This window comes from Tupaia chinensis, unplaced genomic scaffold (genome assembly GCF_000334495.1).
Source record: "Tupaia chinensis unplaced genomic scaffold, TupChi_1.0 Scaffold144682_1, whole genome shotgun sequence".
In the NCBI taxonomy this organism is placed as follows: domain Eukaryota; kingdom Metazoa; phylum Chordata; class Mammalia; order Scandentia; family Tupaiidae; genus Tupaia; species Tupaia belangeri.
In genome coordinates, this window is record NW_006204543.1 from 3,013,395 (window position 1) to 3,031,180 (window position 17,786).

The 17,786-nt window shown below is 52.6% G+C and overlaps 1 protein-coding gene across 5 annotated transcripts in view; it reads left to right on the forward strand.

Annotated features, from left to right (window-relative positions):
* Positions 1-17,786, forward strand: part of BBS4 (Bardet-Biedl syndrome 4) — a 23,855-nt gene that overhangs the window by 573 nt on the left and 5,496 nt on the right. For 2 of the 5 annotated variants that reach the window (XM_006167276.3, XM_006167277.3), the window contains exons 2-9: positions 1,811-1,862; positions 6,223-6,302; positions 6,883-6,946; positions 7,773-7,884; positions 10,533-10,605; positions 12,943-12,996; positions 15,170-15,297; positions 17,566-17,620. In XM_006167276.3, the coding sequence (XP_006167338.1) occupies positions 1,811-1,862; positions 6,223-6,302; positions 6,883-6,946; positions 7,773-7,884; positions 10,533-10,605; positions 12,943-12,996; positions 15,170-15,297; positions 17,566-17,620 (618 nt within the window). Of the gene's footprint in view, positions 1-7; positions 81-1,810; positions 1,863-6,162; positions 6,303-6,882; positions 6,947-7,772; positions 7,885-10,532; positions 10,606-12,942; positions 12,997-15,169; positions 15,298-17,565; positions 17,621-17,786 lie in introns of those variants that run through there. The other 3 variants (XM_027767779.1, XM_014583733.2, XM_027767780.1) reach the window with 3 other exon arrangements.

Here is a 17,786-nt window from a genome sequence, read left to right on the forward strand (position 1 = left end):
CCCCCCCCCCCCGGGCCGCCCGGGGCCAGCCGCTCGGCGAGGCCTGCGTGGGAGTTGGGCCGGACCCGGACGAGTCTCAGGTGGAGCGGCGGTGCCGGGCGGCGGGGTCCGCGGGTGTGCTGGGAGGGCGTCAATTGCCGTGGACGTAACGCGGCTGCCTCGCTCACCGGTTCCCAGCTTAGCGTTGGCAGTTAAGGAACGCAGCTAGTGTTCATCCGCAGGGCTGTTGTTGGTTTCGGTTCTCTTCATTTGCACAGGAATCACGTTGTTACAGTCTAATCGCAACCAAAGCGAAGATTTTTGTTAAGATAAAAAAATTAAAAATTATTTAATTTTGTTTGTTATTATTTATTTTTTAAAATTTGAACAGCGACACCGAAGGAGAGAGAAAGGGAAAGCGAAAAAGCAAGCCGCAGGTCCAGGACTGGAGCCGTGGTTGGCCATGTGGGTGTTTAGCTATGTAGAAATGTTTAAAGAATTGTTTAATTTTATTTATCATTATTATTTTTTAAAATTTGACCAGAGAGAGAGGGGGGCGGAGGGAGGGAAAGCAAGCTGCCGGTTCTGAGACTTCTATCGCTGTCAGGCTTGTGGGAGTCCAGCACTCAAACCAACATGCCACCTGCTGGTTCAAGATTTTATTTTATTTTTTTAAGGTATTTGCCATAGGGCCCCTGTGTTAGATAGTGGGGAAGCAGACTCTCCCCCTACCTTCCCAGGTAGGACCCCCACTCCACAACGCTGCAATCCCTTCTCCAGCATTTTCCTCTTGGGTTTTTGGGCACATAGCCTAGAGTGATTTTCAGTCTGTGGGGTCGGGGCTTGAACCGCAGCCAAACTTGTGGGAGTCCAGCACTTAATTACTGTGCCACATGCTGGCCCTGAGAGAGGTACTTTTGACAGGTTCTCTGTGTACTGACCCTCTTCCCCAGCCTCCCAGTTAGCTAGGACTACAGGCACATGCCCCGTGCAGGCCAGCTGAGGGTGGTCCACAGCCGAATCCAGGGCTCCAGGGTCCAGCCTTGTGTCAGGTGCAGGCCTGTTGAGGGTGGTCCACAGCCAAATCCAGGGCTCCAGGGTCCAGCCTTGTGTCAGTGCCCTGCCGTCTGCACCACCATGGCTGGGCCTAGATGGCATAACCTTGTGGGGCCATCGTCACGTGTATGGCCTGTCTGAGGCTGATGCGACATCATGTGTACCTGACTACACTGGAAACTCGTGTTCCCACCGCATGCGTTGAGAATCAGATCATTGGGCCGGCCTTACGTCTAGTGGGTAAGGCCGCCAGAGCCTACATGGCCGACCAGACAGTTTGAATCCCGGCCCACTGGCTTGAGACTGCTGGGTGTGCATGTGTACTTGCCCCAGATCCCAATAGGATGGAGAAATGGAGATGGGATTATGGCATGGTCATGCCCCACTTGGGGTATCTTCTCTCTCTCCCTTTCTTTCTGGTGAGTATACGTGGCCTCTGGCAAAATGAAAAACAACAGACCTGGGGGCTGGCAGGTGGCGTAATGGTTAAGGCATTGGACTCCCACATGGCTGACTACAGTTTGAGTCCGGACCTGGTGGCTTACTTTCTTGCTTTCCCTTTCTCTCTCTCTCTGGTCAAGTTGAAAAGTAATAATAATAAATAAAATTAAATAAAGCATTCTTCAAAAACAGAAACCAACAGCTAGAACCTTGGGCGTTCTCCTGTGGGAAGGCTCACAGAGCCTGTGTTCCATGGTCTGGCACTTGATCTGTTTGGAGAAGGTGAGCGAGGTGTGTGGTTGGGCTTTAACATATGCCACTTTTTTCATTTCAGAGAAATCAATTTCCTGCCTCTGGTGAACCTCAGAAGCCCCGACTGAAAAAAGGTATGTGTGCAATTTTATTGTGTGTGCGTATTTGCTTGGATTTATCTGTCTTGTCGATTTTTAGTTTTCCTCTCTTTAATTCTGTGTTAGAACTTTGTGAAGTGAGAATACTGGGGTAGTTGACTTGTTCTCTGGCTTTTATTTTCTGGAGTTGCAAGGTATTCGAAGGTGGTTTGACTGCGAGTATCTTCACGTAGGTTTGATGATCATGTGCGTATGTACCAGTCTTCTCTGTGGAAAAACCTCTCGGAAGTTTCTGTCGTACAAAGCAGGCCTCGTGTAATCTAGTATGTTCAGTGAGTGTGGGGTGTGTAGACATTGGTGTGGGAAGCCTGAGCAGGTGGAGACCTACCCTGTAGAGAGCCGCGTCTGGCCTGGTGGGGATGTGACACCTGCTTTATGTAGACGAGCTCGGCCCTCCCATCGCTAGCTGGCGCGACCCCAGGAGTGTCACACAGGTCGGAGGTGACTGTCCTGGATGTGTCCCCACATTCGATCTTTGTCTTTACAGAAGAGACATTCATGAATATATCCATTCACCTTTCTTTTCTAAACATTACTTAGCTAATTATTCCTAGATGGGGCAGGAGAGCTGGATAGCAGCGACCTAATGGACCAGGAAAAGCCCACACGAGTGTGTGTCCTTGAGTCAGTGCCGACCCCGCCTGGGGGTTTCTCCTCGTCAGCCGTGTTCCTGCCAGCCGACGTGGGCTCCTCCTGGGCCCCTTTGCCCTCACATCCACTCCTGGCTGCTGCCTCTGCCTGGCATTATGAGGAGCTGAGCCCCGCAGGCTCCCCCCCGGTGCCTGTGTTAGCGGTTTGTGGTGGGGTCAGCCCATGGGAGGACCCTGCAGGAGTTAGAGGACAGGAGGAGAGAGAACCAGGGCCTTCCCCAGGAGGGTGAGGGTGGCTCTGGAAGTGCCTCTTCTGCCGCCCTGCCCATCAGGCCTGTCTGGTTTGCAGCTCCCTCTAGGAAACTCCAGTCCTGGGTACCGGATGCTGGTTTGGCAACACGCCACCCCCCTTTCTCCTTGGGGCCTGGGGTGGCCGTGGCTTTCGCCAGGCTGACCTCTTACTCGTCTGGGCAGTCGCTGCCGCTCCTGTAGCTTCATCGTGTTCACCGCATCCATTCTGTCCCGCACCTCGCGTGTCCTCCTCAGACGGCGACACAGGCTCAGAGTGGGGTACCGAGCATCTCACGTCCCCTCCTTTCCAGATCTGCGGCATCTTTGATGCCCCAGATGTACTGAGATAGAAAAGTGGCGTGTTTGGCACGAGGAAGTTAACATTTAGTGAATGATCACTTTCAAAATGGTTTAAAGTTACTTTATAGTTTATTTATGTTTAGTTGTTGTCCATCTCTGTGAGGCATTTTATGGTTTTCCGAGCATGTGTGCGTGGCGTGGTAACCAAGTCAAGGATGTTAGCATGTTCGTCTTTAGCAAGGAACAGGACATCGTGCTGCACCTTCGATTTCCGTCCTGGCTTTTTCTCTTTTGAAGTCTTATATGTACACGTGACTGGCACCTCCTTTTCCCCTACTCAGTTTTTACTGTGGAATGGTACACTGTTCCCGAACCTGTTTGCCTTGTTTCTTTGCATTCTTTTATCTGGTAAGTTTTTTTTTCCTGAGTCCCTCCTGAACCCTCACTTTTAGATTGTTAATATTTTCCTGTGAAAATTACAGGGGGGCAATGGAGGCCCCACAGTGAGATCATTTGCCCTGGCCCCGTAGAGGGCTGGTGTTAAGCCAGGGTTGGAATCCTATATTTAAAACTTCAGTGTGCTGGAGCTGGAAGTCCTTTATCAACGAAGGCTTCATGGCATTGTATTTACAAAAGCCTTAGTTAGTTCAGGGAGTTTTTCAGCTCACAGTTCGAACCCCAGTGCTATTTTCTGCGGAGTCCTGTAGCCAGCATGCCATGCCTGGTGTCAGCCACAACTGAACGTGAAGGTTTGTGTCGGGGCCATTCCTAGCGAATTTAGCACCTCGGCAGGTCACGGGGGAGTGTGGTGATGGCTCAGCTGTGGGCGTACCTTACAGGGAGACAGGGGCGACATGTCACAGAGGAGTGGACTGGGGCAGGAGAGGAGGGGCAGGCAGTGTTGTTGCCAGGCTGCCCGGCCAGGTGAGGATGGAGGCATGGAGGCGGAGTGTCTCCTCTGTCACCTGCCAACTGCCTGGGTCTGTGCCTTACCGGCCGCTGACGCCAAGACCTCCGCCTCGTGCTGGAGCCTGGTGGCTGTGCTCTGCGTCTCATGCCTGTCTTCATGGAGAACCTCGTAACTGGGAGTTTCCGTAGTACCTGTGACAGCGTGTACCAGCCAGTGTCCTCACCTGTAGGGAATTGGAATACAGGAACTTCAGCTTCACACTCAGGTAGAATTTCAGTGGGAAATTTGGACTTCACAGACGAGGGCTTTCCGAGCGGCCCAGAAGCCCCGTCTTTGAGAATAACCAGCTAACTACAGCACAGACAGCCACAGCAAGAGCTGGCGCCGCTCTGGGCTTCCTGAGTGTCGGGCCCTGTCGAGATCTCTCTCTGCACAGAGACGTTCAGCCATCGCTTTGGTTTGGGGATGTGACTCCTGACTCCCAGAGAGCAGACGCCTGCCCTGTACCCTCCATCCCTCTCCCACAGAGACCGTCACTGGTCACTTCCCTCCCCAGCAGCAGCCTCACCTTCCCTGCCTGCCCCCACCCCGTCTAAGCTTCCTGTCCCGTCTGCACCCCCAGAGCCTGGGACTCCTGCATAGGCAGGCACTCAGTGGAGAGTGGGGAGTGAGCGAATGGATCTGTCTTATCTGGATGTCCTAGTCCTGGGGGCTCTTTTTTTTTTTTTTTTTTAATTTTTATTTTACAGGTGAAGAAACTGTCGATTTCCAAAGGTCACATGTTTGATAGTAGGGTGTTTTGGTAACCGTCACTTTGTGTGGGGCACTGAGGTGGTCTCAGTCTCTGAGGAAGCTACAGTTCGTTTAGCTTTTCGGCACCGTCCCCAGCAGTGTGAGACGAGTGCCCTCTGGCACTTGGACTTGGGGGCGCCTTCCCCTCCTTCTCCATTCGTGAGTCTCGGCCCTGACAAGTCAAGTGTGTCCTGCAGTGCTCACCCACGGAACCCAAAGCTCATCTTTTACTAAGAGACTTTTAATAGGCAAGACTTGAAAATCTGCATTTGTGATTTCTTCCTTTCGACCACAGGAGCAATGATACGTGGTGATACTGTAAACTCCAAGGGGTTGAGTGCCCTCTTCTCTCTTCGTGGGTTGGTAACAGAGGGTTAGACCATGCAGTTGAGCCCTGGTTCAAGATCACTCATACGGGCCAGCCCCATGCTGCACATGGAAAGCCAGAGTTCACACGGTGGGCTGTGGTTCGAAATCCAGCCCCTGCAGTTTGAAAAACAAACTGGCCTTGTGTTTGCATGCATGCCTAAAATCCTGACATGACAGAAATGGAGGACAAAGAATTGCAGTTAGCACACCCACACACAAGTGCACGCTCTCTGCTGTGTGTGTGCTCACTGGCATATTAAAAAGAAAGAGTAATTACTTCGCTGCTTTCCAAGAATTAAGCACTATGGTGCACACCTGTCAGGGCGTCCCATGTGTCTTCTCATGTCAAGACAGAAACTTTAAGTTTTTGCTGTAGGGCACGTGCACTTGCTGGAGAAGGGAGAGACAGAGTGGGAAAGTGAGAAATCACCCGCTCTGGGGATGGCTATACTGCAATCCCTTCTCCATCCTCCTCTTGCGATTTTGAGTATGCACGCACGCACAGTGGGCATGATTTTGAAGCCACCTGGTCCAGGACTCTGTAATCGGCCATGTAGGAGTCCACTGCCTCACTACCTCGCAGCCTGCTGGCCCCACTTAAACTTCTTTTAATTGCCAGAGTCTCTACGTTGCCAAAGAGATGGAGAGGCGCGTGGGGGAGGGCGAGCACTCCCAGTGGGCATGGCGTGCTGCAACCCCTTGTCCATCCTGTCAGGGTGTGGAGGACACACACGTGTGCATGCTGTGGCTGCCAGGTCTGGGAGTTGAACCACGATCGGCTATGTGGGATTTGACTCCTGTAACCACTAGGCTATGGGGCTGGCTCTCTATGAACTCGTTGGAAACCCTGCATTTGTTTTGTTAGTGATATCCCTGAAGTCTCCTTTAGAAAGTCTTCCTATTCGTCTTCTACAATGGGGGGAGAAAAGGTGATTTTGTTCTCAGCCCGGTGACCGTTTGAGGAGCTGGCGGTAAGTCACGAGAACGAGCCGTGGCACAGCAGGCTCTGCTCCTGGCTGTCTAGGCGTGAGGACAGCTGCCGGAGAACCAAAGGGTGATGTGTTGTTTGGTCACAATCCCCCAGCGCCAGAGTTTCCTATTTTGGAGAAGCAGAACTGGTTGATCCATCTGCACTACATCCGGAAGGATTACGAAGCCTGCAAGGTGAGCGGCTGCAGTGACGGGGACGTGAGGTGCAGGCTGCTGCTGGGTGGGTGGTTTTACCCGCCTGAGACATGTGAATTCCTGCTCTCCATGCTCTGTGTGCTCACTTGCTTTCGCTGTGATAATGCTGCTGAGCCACTTCAGAATTTTAGCTGCTCTCAACAGACACACATGCATTAATTTCTCGTGGGCCTTTTGACTGGCTATTGGGCATGGGTTGACTGGGTTCGACTGGAGGCCGTGGGCCAGGTTCAGGGGTGCCCCGTGTGCCTTCCCATGTCAGGACTGAGCCAGCCTGAGACAGACCTGGGAGAGGTATTTTTGACGAAGCCTCAGCTCGCCGCTAGCACCCTGGCCCAGCCTCCCCGTCACTGGGGGTCAGAGGTGCACACAGCCGCCCGGCGTATTCGGGTTGGCCCAGACACCGAACCAGCCCAGCATGTTTTCCAAACCGTGTGGTCAGCCATGGGAGATCCGGATCCCTTAACCATCAGACCTCGGGGCCAGCCCCCATGTCTGCCATTTCTTTAAAGGGTCAAGACACCTGCCTGCCACTCAGGAGGGTTTTTCCTTCTTTCAGGCTGTTATCAAAGAACAGCTTCAGGAGACTCAGGGGCTGTGTGAATACGCTGTGTATGTTCAAGGTAAGAAGCACAGTCTCCTCTTGCGGGAGAAGTGCACTTTGCCCAGGCTCTGGGGGAGAGCAGACGATGCCATACGTCAGGTCAAGTGACTGTCCCACAGAAGCTGAGTTCCGTACCGTCTGTTTTTTTTTTTATTTTTATTTTTTGGAGAGGTTTTTTGCTATAGGGCGCGTGTGCTCGCCAGAAAGAGAGACAGATAGAACGTGAGAAATCACCCCCCGGGGGGATGGCCACGCCACAATCCCTTCTCCTCCATTCTCCTCTCGGGATCTTGGGCACGCATGCACACCCGCCCGGTGTGAGTTTAAGCCACTGGGTCCGGGACTCGAACCATGGTCGACTACATGGGAGTCCAGCGACATAGCCATTACGCTAACTGCTGGCCCCAGTACCGTCTGTTTTAAACTCTAGACACAATGCCTGTGTGGGTCTGACTCAGGAGTGTTAGTGCTGTGGAGGGAATGGCTGCCTGGGGTCCCTGCTCATGCAGTTCCAGACTGGAAGAAGATTCTGAAAGGTTCCTTGTAGTCAGGCTGGGAGGGATGAGCGAGCTAAAAGCCTTGAGCCTCTCTGTAAGGAGCGTTGGGATGAAGGGAAGCCCGGGATGGGCAGGATCCCAGAGGGGATGGCCACGCCACAGTCCCCCTCCTCCATCTCCCTCTCGGGATCTTGGGCAAGCACGCACACATGCCTGACACGCACCACCATCTGCAATGTGGCTGTGCAGATTTCTGATGTCATTTCCTTCTCCTCCTCCGATTTTTGTGATGCCAGGTTCCACCCTTCCTGGAACATGGTTCATTTTCTGTATTTTCTTTCTTGTCAGCATTGATATATCGTCTCGAAGGAAACATCCAGGAGTCCCTGGAGCTCTTTCAGACATGTGCTATTCTCAGCCCCCAGAGTGCCGATAACCTCAAGCAAGTGGCCCGGTCTCTGTGAGTACAGCACCCTGGAGGCCCCAAACCCTCCGGAGCAGTGGGAAGTGCATCCTTGGGTGCTGCCTGCTGCTGGGGGAAAGTGGCTCCGTGGCCATAATGGGGACCACGTTGAAAAGCATGGACTAATTTTTTTTGGAGAGGTTTTTGCTACAGGGCGTGTACACTCGCCAGAAAGACAGAGAGAGACAGAGAGACAGAAAGCGAGAAATCAGCCCCCAGGGGAGATGGCCACACCGCAGTCTCTTCTCCATTCTCCTCTCAGGGTCTTGGGCACACACGCACACGTGCCCAGCGTGTGTTTTAAGCCACCGGGTCCGGGACGCGAACCGCAGTCAGCTATGTGGCAGTCCAGCGACATAACCATTATGCTAACTGCTGGTCCCACTAATTTTCAATGTGAGAAAATGCATAACTGGCGTTGAGGAATTGAGTATTTCAAACACTATTTAGTTCGATCAGAGAATGTTGATACTGTTTTTCACATAAATAGTGACATCTTGGGCCCTAAGTGCTTTAATCATGTTGGAATTTTTCTCATTTGCTGTTCTAGCAATTAACATAATACAAGGAGACATCAAAAAGTTCATGGAAAATGAAATTAAAGTACTAGTTAATTTTGGTGCAAAATACTTTTGAGATCATAATTTTTTATAAAGTGCATTTCCCATGAAGTACTTGAAGCTCCCTCCTTGTTGACTCCGTATTTTTTTGTTTTGAGAGATTTTTTCCTGTAGGGTACATGTGTTTGCCAGACAGAAAGAAAATGAGAAATCAGAAAGTGAGAAATCACCCCCTGGGGTTATGGCCACACTGCAGTCCTTTCTCCTCCATTCTCCTTTCGGGATTTTGGGCATACACACACACACATCTGATGTGAGTTTTAAGTTGCTGGGTCTGGGACTCGAACTAGGTTGACCATATGAGAGCCTAGGACCTTAGCCATTATGCCACCAGGCTCCTGTAAGTTTTTAGTAAGTATTTGTGGAGTGAATGCCCTGACGGTTTCTAGATTGAAGCAATCTCCAGAGTCTTTGGGGGCTGGTAGGTCCATACTCCCTTTCTGGAGCTGTGGATGCTCCATGCGGTTCCGTACCTATGCCGTTGTTCATGCCTGCATCGTGTCACGGAGCCTGGCTTTCCCTGCCTCTCCCCAAACTGTGCTCCAGTATTGAGAGAGACTTGGTCTTGGCAAGACAGGCCATGTCCCTAATGGACGATGATCAGAGGTCATTTACCACTTAAGTGGGTTTTTTTTTTTTTTAAGAGATTTTTGACAGAAAGTGAGAAATTACCCCCGAGGAGGGTTGGCCATGCCACAGTCCCTTCTCTTCCATTCTCCTTTGGAGATCTGGGGCGGACATGCACACTGGGTGCCCTGGGTCCAGGACTTGAACTGTGGCCTGCCACGTGGGAGTCCAGTGCCTTAATCACTATGCCACCTGCTGGCCCCACCACGTAAGTTTTTGTTTAGCGTGGTGTGTCGTTTGGCCCGTTTCTTTTGCGGTCTGTATGTATGTAGACACTGGAAAACACAGAGGAGACGTTCACTGAGATCGCTGTATATGTAAACACTGGGACACAGAGGAGACGTTCACTGAGATCGCTGTATATGTAAACACTGGGACACAGAGGAGACGTTCACTGAGATCGCTGTATATGTAAACACTGGGACACAGAGGAGACGTTCACTGAGATCGCTGTATATGTAAACACTGGGACACAGAGGAGACGTTCACTGAGATCGCTGTATATGTAAACACTGGGACACAGAGGAGACGTTCACTGAGATCGCTGTATATGTAAACACTGGGACACAGAGGAGACGTTCACTGAGATCGCTGTATATGTAAACACTGGGACACAGAGGAGACGTTCACTGAGATCGCTGTATATGTAAACACTGGGACACAGAGGAGACGTTCACTGAGATCGCTGTATATGTAAACACTGGGACACAGAGGAGACGTTCACTGAGATCGCTGTATATGTAAACACTGGGACACAGAGGAGACGTTCACTGAGATCGCTGTATATGTAAACACTGGGACACAGAGGAGACGTTCACTGAGATCGCTGTATATGTAAACACTGGGACACAGAGGAGACGTTCACTGAGATCGCTGTATATGTAAACACTGGGACACAGAGGAGACGTTCACTGAGATCGCTGTATATGTAAACACTGGGACACAGAGGAGACGTTCACTGAGATCGCTGTATATGTAAACACTGGGACACAGAGGAGACGTTCACTGAGATCGCTGTATATGTAAACACTGGGACACAGAGGAGACGTTCACTGAGATCGCTGTATATGTAAACACTGGGACACAGAGGAGACGTTCACTGAGATCGCTGTATATGTAAACACTGGGACACAGAGGAGACGTTCACTGAGATCGCTGTATATGTAAACACTGGGACACAGAGGAGACGTTCACTGAGATTGCTGTAGAATAGGCGGGGCCCTGGACAGCTGCAGTGCGGTTTCTGCCGACGCATGCCTGCTGTTGTGCACCACGGCCGCCGGGCAGACCCGCAGGCCAGCTCAGAGAGGGCTTTACGCTGGCCTGCGGATGGAAAGTGAGGAAAGCACGGGGTGAGGGAGGTTCTGCAAGAACAGTTCTGGAAAATTCCTTCCACAGATTTCTTCTGGGCAAGCACAAGGCTGCTGCCGAAGTATACGACGAAGCAGCCAAGCTCAATGAGAGAGACTGGGTGAGTTGGGAGCTCTGGGCCGTCCTTGTCAGCAGTGCTCAGGGTCCGCTCAGCGTGGCTGTCCTGTCTTACTAACCCGCCTCCGTGTCCTGATCCGTCCTCACAGCTGGGGCCGACTTGGCTGTGCCCTCTGGTTCCTGCCGCAGCCCCCTCCTGTCTCAGAGCTCTGGGCTTCCTCGTTGCCTGGGGAGTTCGGGGTTGGCAGTCGGCACTGGCTGCGCGTCATTCCTCTGTCCCCACCTGAGCTCCACCTGCCCTTCCTGCCTTTGTGTGTGTGTGTGTGTGTGCGTGGGATTTTCTTTTCCCCTTTTTTGCCTAATTATTTCATGAGCGAGGGACAAAACACCCCACCAAGGTCTGGGTGCTGCGAGCCATGCCAGTGTCAGCAGCACAGGTCACGGGCACGTGTGTCAGCGTACTCAGGGAGACCTGCGGACACACACCTGACCCTCCCATGCGGGTCGGCCGCAGTGTCACATTTCATCCCTGTGCCACCGCCCAGCCTCCAAGAAGGGATGCCTCCCCCTTCCTCCTTCCACCCTCCCCTTCCCTGCTCGCCTTTCACCTGTCTTTGTTTCTCTCTTTCCGTGACTTTTCTTTCTTTCTTTCCTCTTTCTTTCTGTCTTTTTTCCTTCCTTCAGTCTTTCTTGCGTCTCTTTTTTCTTTGTGGTCTTTCTTTCTCCCTCCTCTTCCCCTCCGTCCCCTTCATGTAAAAGGTCAGTTAGTAAAAAATATTTATGTATGTATGTTTGTGTATTTTTTAGTTTTGCTACAGGGCATGTGTGTTCATGAGAGAGACACAGAGAGAGAGAGAGAGATCACCCTGCCCCCAGGAGATAGCCATGCTGCATCACCCTCCACTCTCCTCCCGGGTTTGGGCTCTCACATACATGTGCCCACCTCGTTCTTCAAGCCGCCAGGTCTGGGGCTTGACCTGCATCATTGGCCACATGGGGTCCAGCACCTTAACCACCACGACACCTACTGGCCTCATGTAGTAAGTTTTTAATTTCTAGAGAATTATTTATCTAATTTTATATATCATTATCATGTTTTAATTTGCTGTAGGGCACATGCACTCATCAGAGAGACTGAGAGGGGAAGTGAGCAGATGAGCACCAGGTCCAGGACTCAAACTGCCAGTACCATGTGGGAGTGCAGTGCCTCAACCGCCATGGCACCTACTGGCCTGGGCACCGAGTATCGTAAACTTCCCCGTTTCTTACAGTCGCAACTGCTCACCTCTCAAGTCCTAGTGCTAAAGAGCTGCACAAAGCAGTGGCCGTGACTGTCCAGTCTGACTCGCTTACAGAAGCGGGAGATGACGGGCGTGGCCCGCGAGCTGTGGTCAGCCCGCCACCCAGTCAGGCTCCGGCTGGCGTGGGGTACGCTCCCAGGGCCGGCCCCGTGGCTGTTGAGCTCTGCAGCCGTGTGGCCTGGGAGCAGCCCTCAGAGAAGGGTCTAGAGATGGGCTGGGCACACTCCTCAGGGGACCACATAAATCGAGGAAGATCATCTATTCCTCTGTTCATACCTATTTTTTTTTTAAAGTATTTATTTTAATTTGACCAGAGAGGGACATAGAGAGAGAGTGAGAAAGCAAACTGCCAGGTCTGAGATTTGACCCACAGTTGGTCATGTGGGAGTGCAGCACCATTAGCCACCATGCCACCTGCTGGCCCCTCTATATTCTTTTTAAGAATTAAAATTAAACTTTTTAATTTAATTTTTACTTTTTAACTTGACTAGACAGAGAGAGAGAGAGATAGGGAAGGAGGGAGAGAGAGAAAGAAAGCAAGCTGCCAGGTCCAGGTCCGGGACTCGAACCACAGTCAGCCATGTGGGAATCTGGCTCCTTAACCACCCTGCCACCTGTCAACCCCACTGTTTGTATCTCATACCATTTTTTGTATTAAAAGACTCACTGCGTAGAGTTAAGTGTATCAGAATTAAGAACAGTTGACTGTAGGCCAGTCCCTGTGACGCAGCAGGGCAGTGCTGTGCGTTGGGAGTGCGGTCCCCCACGGCCAGCTGCAGTTTCAGGTCTGCCCTGGCTAGAGAAACACGTAGGTGCCCATCACGTGTGCCCAGAGCCCTGACGGTGTGGAGAAGGGTAGGGGACAAAGGACGGCCATGTGAGCACACGCCACCGCAGGGTGCTGTCTCACACATGTGCTGGTGACCGCCTGTGCCCTCTGACACCTGGAAAGGAGAAGCGAAGTGGAACGACCCGGCTGTCGTGCACACTGGGAAGGCTGAGGGCCTAGCGGGGCGTCTCTGGTGCTGCTCCTTCTGACCTGACACCGAGTGGCCCTGGGCTCTCCCTCTCTCCTGCAGGAGATCTGCCATAACATGGGCGTGTGCTACATTTACCTGAAGCAGTTCAACAAGGTAATGGAGTGCGGGGGGCCGTGGCTGGCTGGGGTATCACTGGTGCCCTGCTCACCCTGCGTGTCACCACCCCAGTGCTGGCAGCGGGCTTGGGGGTGGGAATTGGAATTCTTCATGCATTTATCCCATTTTAATTTTCTTGTTATCCTTCATCTTTTTTCCTCTTGCTTTAATAAGATAAAACTCTGGCATTATTGAGGGTTAAGCCTAATTCTTTTTCTTCTTCTCCTTTACTCTTGGTTGACTTTTCCAGTATAGCAACAAGTGCACATTAGGGTATAAATACCGGAACGTGGACGCTTACGTCTTTACGTGTGCTTGCTTTGCTCGTGACAGGCCACGCAGGTCGGGAAGACGCGCCCTCGGCACTGTGGACCTCGCGTGTGCCTGGCCGGCGTGTGGCGTGTTGCGGGCTGGGAGTCTGAATCCGCAGTGCAGTTCAGTATGCCCCCACAGCGCCCCGGCCAGGCCCCCGCAGGCTTGCAGGTTTAGTCAGGACCACGTGGGCTGCCCTGTGCCAACAGCAGCTGCCTTTTTTTTTTTTTTTAAAGAGGTTTTTACTATAGTATGCATATGCTTGCCAGAGAGACAGACAGAGACAAAGTGAGAAACCACCCCCTGGGGGGATGGCCATGCCACAATCCTTTCTCCTCCGTTCTCCTCTCGGGATTTGGGGTATGCACACACATGCGTCCGGTGTGAATTTTGAGCCGCCGGGTCTGAGACTCAAACCGCGGTTGACTCTGTGGGAATCCAGTGATGTAACCATCATGCCATCTGCTGGGCCCAGCTTGTAGTTTTGAAGGTGGTTGAAAATGAACTCATTTTTAAAAAATTTTCCTTATTCATGATAGAGCAGGTACATGCATACGAGAGAGGTGAGCACCCTCCTCTGTGGGGTCTGGTCACACTGGGACTCCCTTTCTCTGGTCCTCCAGCCATTGGCCCTCGGGCACTTGGTGCACCTGTCTGACGGGGCAGTGGGCCGGGGTGTGGCCCGGCCTCCCATGCTCAAGGCCTTCCTACTGTGCCGTGAGCCAGCTCTGACTTCACATTTTATATGGATCTGATGTCTGAGGATTTTCTGTTTAAAATTTTGAGTTATTTTCCATGATGAAAATTAGTATTTCATTGTGGTTAAACTATAGGCCTTAACGGCTCTTATATCAGAGAAAACAGTTTGAGCTTCCCTTGGGACTGAAATAAAGATAAGAAGTCTACCTTGAGGATTAGACAGCATTTACCTCCGGAAGGTAAGGATGGTGGCTTAGGCAGAGCTTCTCGCATAGAGCTTCCTCCTAGGGACCGTGAAGTTTTACCCTCCGTCCAATGTCACCAGGACTGAGAATCTGAATTGGTAGTGGTTACCACCACTTAACAAGGTTTATTTTAGTCCGTATCAATTTGCACTCTGGCCTAACGTGCTGTATCCTTTGTGGACATAAAAGTGCGTATCAGCGGTCGAGGTGTAAGAGAACTTCTCCTGGGTGATGGGAGAAGGGAGAAGGCCACGAGGAGATGAGGGTGAGGCCCCTGTGGGCCCCTTAGCTGTTCTGCAGGGGCCTGCGGTCTCATTCCCTCCTCAGAGACTATTTTGAGCAGGCCCCCTTCTCTTCCCAGGATGATTCTGAGCTGGGGGAGATTAGGGATCGGACTTGTTCTGAGAAGGGGAATTAGATTTCGATTTTGCTGTGAGGCTGACAGGTTAAACAGATACGGCATCTGGTATTTATGTGAGCACTTCTCGAATTAGCGAAGCTCCTTGGGAGCATGGGCCTTGCTGCTGGAGCTCTCGAGCTCGGCACCCAGCACAGCAGGCACTCTGCGTGCTGGCTGAGGGGGTGAGCCGGATAGCCATGCGCTTGTCACCTGTGGGGAGAGAGCCCCGCCAGGAAAGTTCCTCACTGCACGGCTGTCCCCTTCACTTACAGAGTGAGTCGCGAGCCTGCCAGGAAGGAAGCGCTCCAGGAGAAGTCGCTCCCATGTGCAAGCTCCCTGGGCGACTCCGGAGGCAGGCAGCTCCAGTTGCCAGCCTCCTGTCGTCAAGGGCAGCGGGGTGTTGGCTGAAATGGGGTGTCCCATGCGAGCTCGGCAGCAGCTCTGTCCCACATCAGCTGTATGAACCTGGTCCTTTCAGTGCTGGTGACTCAGTTCCCCTCCCTCCCACGGTCAGGCACAAGACCAGCTGCACCACGCCCTCCAGCTCCACAGGCATGACCTGACCTACATCATGCTGGGCAAGATCCACCTGCTGGAAGGACACCTGGACAAGGCCATCGAGGTCTACGAGAAGGCAGTGGAGTGAGTGCGTCTGCTCCCCTCCAGGCAGTGAGAGACCTGAGGGGAGGTCGGGATCCGCAAACCTCCCAGTCAGAGAGGAGAGTGCCCATCACTGTTGGGTCGCACAAAAGCCATGGCACATTTTTGCAGGAAAAAAAACGGAAAAATACGTCATGACTTTGCTGGCAACCCAGTAGCTGTGTGAGTCAGTGAAGATCAAGCGAAGGTTTAGGGCGAGGGTCCCCAGTGGCTTCAGGATGGCAGACCACATGTCCCTTCCTCACCTGTCACGGTGGCTGCTCTGGGTTGGCTGAGCAGCTCTGCTCCACAGGCCAGCCAGGGTCCAGGCTCCTTTCTTACTCGTTCACCATCCTGGGGTTCGTGGCTTGAGTGAGTTACTGAACCACGCCATGTCCCAGGCCACAAGTGGGTGTGCACGGCAGGCTAGACGCACGGTGAGCGTCAGTAGTGAGTTTCACATGGTCCAGAAGTTCCAGTCGCTCCTCACACTCCTTCAGCCACAAACTACATTTTTAAAAGACAAAAAGAAAAAAGTCCTTTGGTTGGTTAAGCTACAAGGGACCTTTGTTGGGCCGGCAGGTGGCAGGTGATCAGGGTGCTGGATCCCACACGGCCGACTGGTTCGTCCTGGACCTGGTGGCTTGAAAAACACTCAGGGTGTCCGTGTGTGTCCGCACATGTGCAAAATCCTAAGGAGAGTATGGAAGAGAAGGGGTTGTGGCGTGGCCACCCCCGGGGTGATTTCTCACTTTCCCTCTCGTCTCTCTCCTGTGAGCACAGGATTCACGTGATTAAAATTTTAAGAAAAAGAGACCTTTGTCGAGAGGCTGTGTTTGTGTGGGCACATGCAAACCATGTGTAATGTGCTAAGTGCCTCTGTGGTTCTGGGAGTTGGACCCTGGGGTCATTGTACTTGAGTCCCAAGAGCCTTCTTTCTGTGACTCACCAAGGACTTGGGTCACTTGGTTTTCCCACGGAGAAGCAGGAACAGCTAGTGGAGCATTTGACCCTCCTTGGGAAAGTAGAGCCTGCTGCTGTGACCTGTGGCTTTGGACCGTGGGCATGTTGGAGTGGGGGGGAGCAGATGCTGCTAGAAACGGGAGCTTCCTGCATGGCTTTGGGGAGGGACGGGGTCGGAGTGGGTCTTTATTCCAGCAGAAAGTGAAAGGCAGCGTCTTAGTTGTACCAAGAAGGCTGCTGGGCCAGCTCCGGCCTCCCTGCCTGGGCTCTGGCGCCCGTGGTTCTGGTCTCCCCATGGGTAAGAGCCTGCCTCATCCTGTGCTAGGAGACCCTGTTCCTTGCCCCTGACTGTAGAAACTGGTCATCCTCGGGGCTGGCAGGTGGTTAAAGGTACTAGACACCCACATGGCCAGCCGTGGTTCAAGTCCTGGGCCAGGTAGCTTGCTTTCTCACTTTCCTTCCCTCTCTGTCTGCTCAAACTAGAAGGTAATAATGATGATGAAAATAATAATAAATAATTTCTTTGAAAGAAAAAAAAAAAAAGGAGAGACAGGCGACCCTGTAGCCCGGTCCTCTCAACCTGTGTGGCAGAGGCAGGCACCCGGGCGGGAGCGAGGCCGACGGCTCAGGCTCCCAGGGCTGGGCCCCGGGGTCCTGCATTACACAGACCGTGCCACCCAGCACTGCAGGGAAGGAAACACGTCCCCCCGGCGAGGACTCTGAACCGTGTGTGCTCGATGAACTTGGTTTACAGAGGGTTTCTCCTTCATTTTATCCGTGTCCTCTGGGTAGCCACAGAACATTCCAGAGGTTCTTAGGACTCTCCCCAAATAAAAGGCTCCGAGGTAGGAGCCTGGATCCCAAGTGTCCTTCCTTTCTTGGGGAGCAGCCCTCTCTGTAGCCAGGGTTAAGATGGCCTACGTCTTTTCATGATAGCATGTGCACACACACCAGAGACAGAGACAGAGAAGCAGCCTGGACAGGGTCTCACCGAGCACACCCGCCCCCCGCCCCCCGCCCCCCTCCACTCTAGGATCTTGGGTGCACACGTGCTCATGCAGGGTGCTCTTGAGGCAGCCTGGGTGCAGACCCTCCGCCAGCCACCTGGCTTCCAGCCCCACAGTTGAGCTTGCTGCGGCTGCGCCTCCAGGCCAGAGAAGGCCTGCTTTTGGAGGAAACTGCTGAACTGTTGTGAGGGATTTCCACAGGAAGGAGGCAGCCCTGTGGCCTCTCAGGTGTTGCATGAGGTGGCGTACATGTGTCACTGTGCGTCACACACAGGGTTCCTTCTGAGCATCTCTGTTGCAGGTTCTCACCGGAAAATACGGACCTCCTTACGACTTTAGGATTACTGTACTTACAGGTAACGGGAGCTCCGCTCACTGGTGATGTGAGAGCGTGTGTTTGTGTGAGAAATGTCTGGCCCTGGAGCTGTCTTGTGGAGGGACAAGCCGAGGTTCCAGTTGGCACCTCCCAGGAAGGGGCAGAGACCACTCTGTTGCCTTTTCCCAGCCAGCATCCAGCCGTAA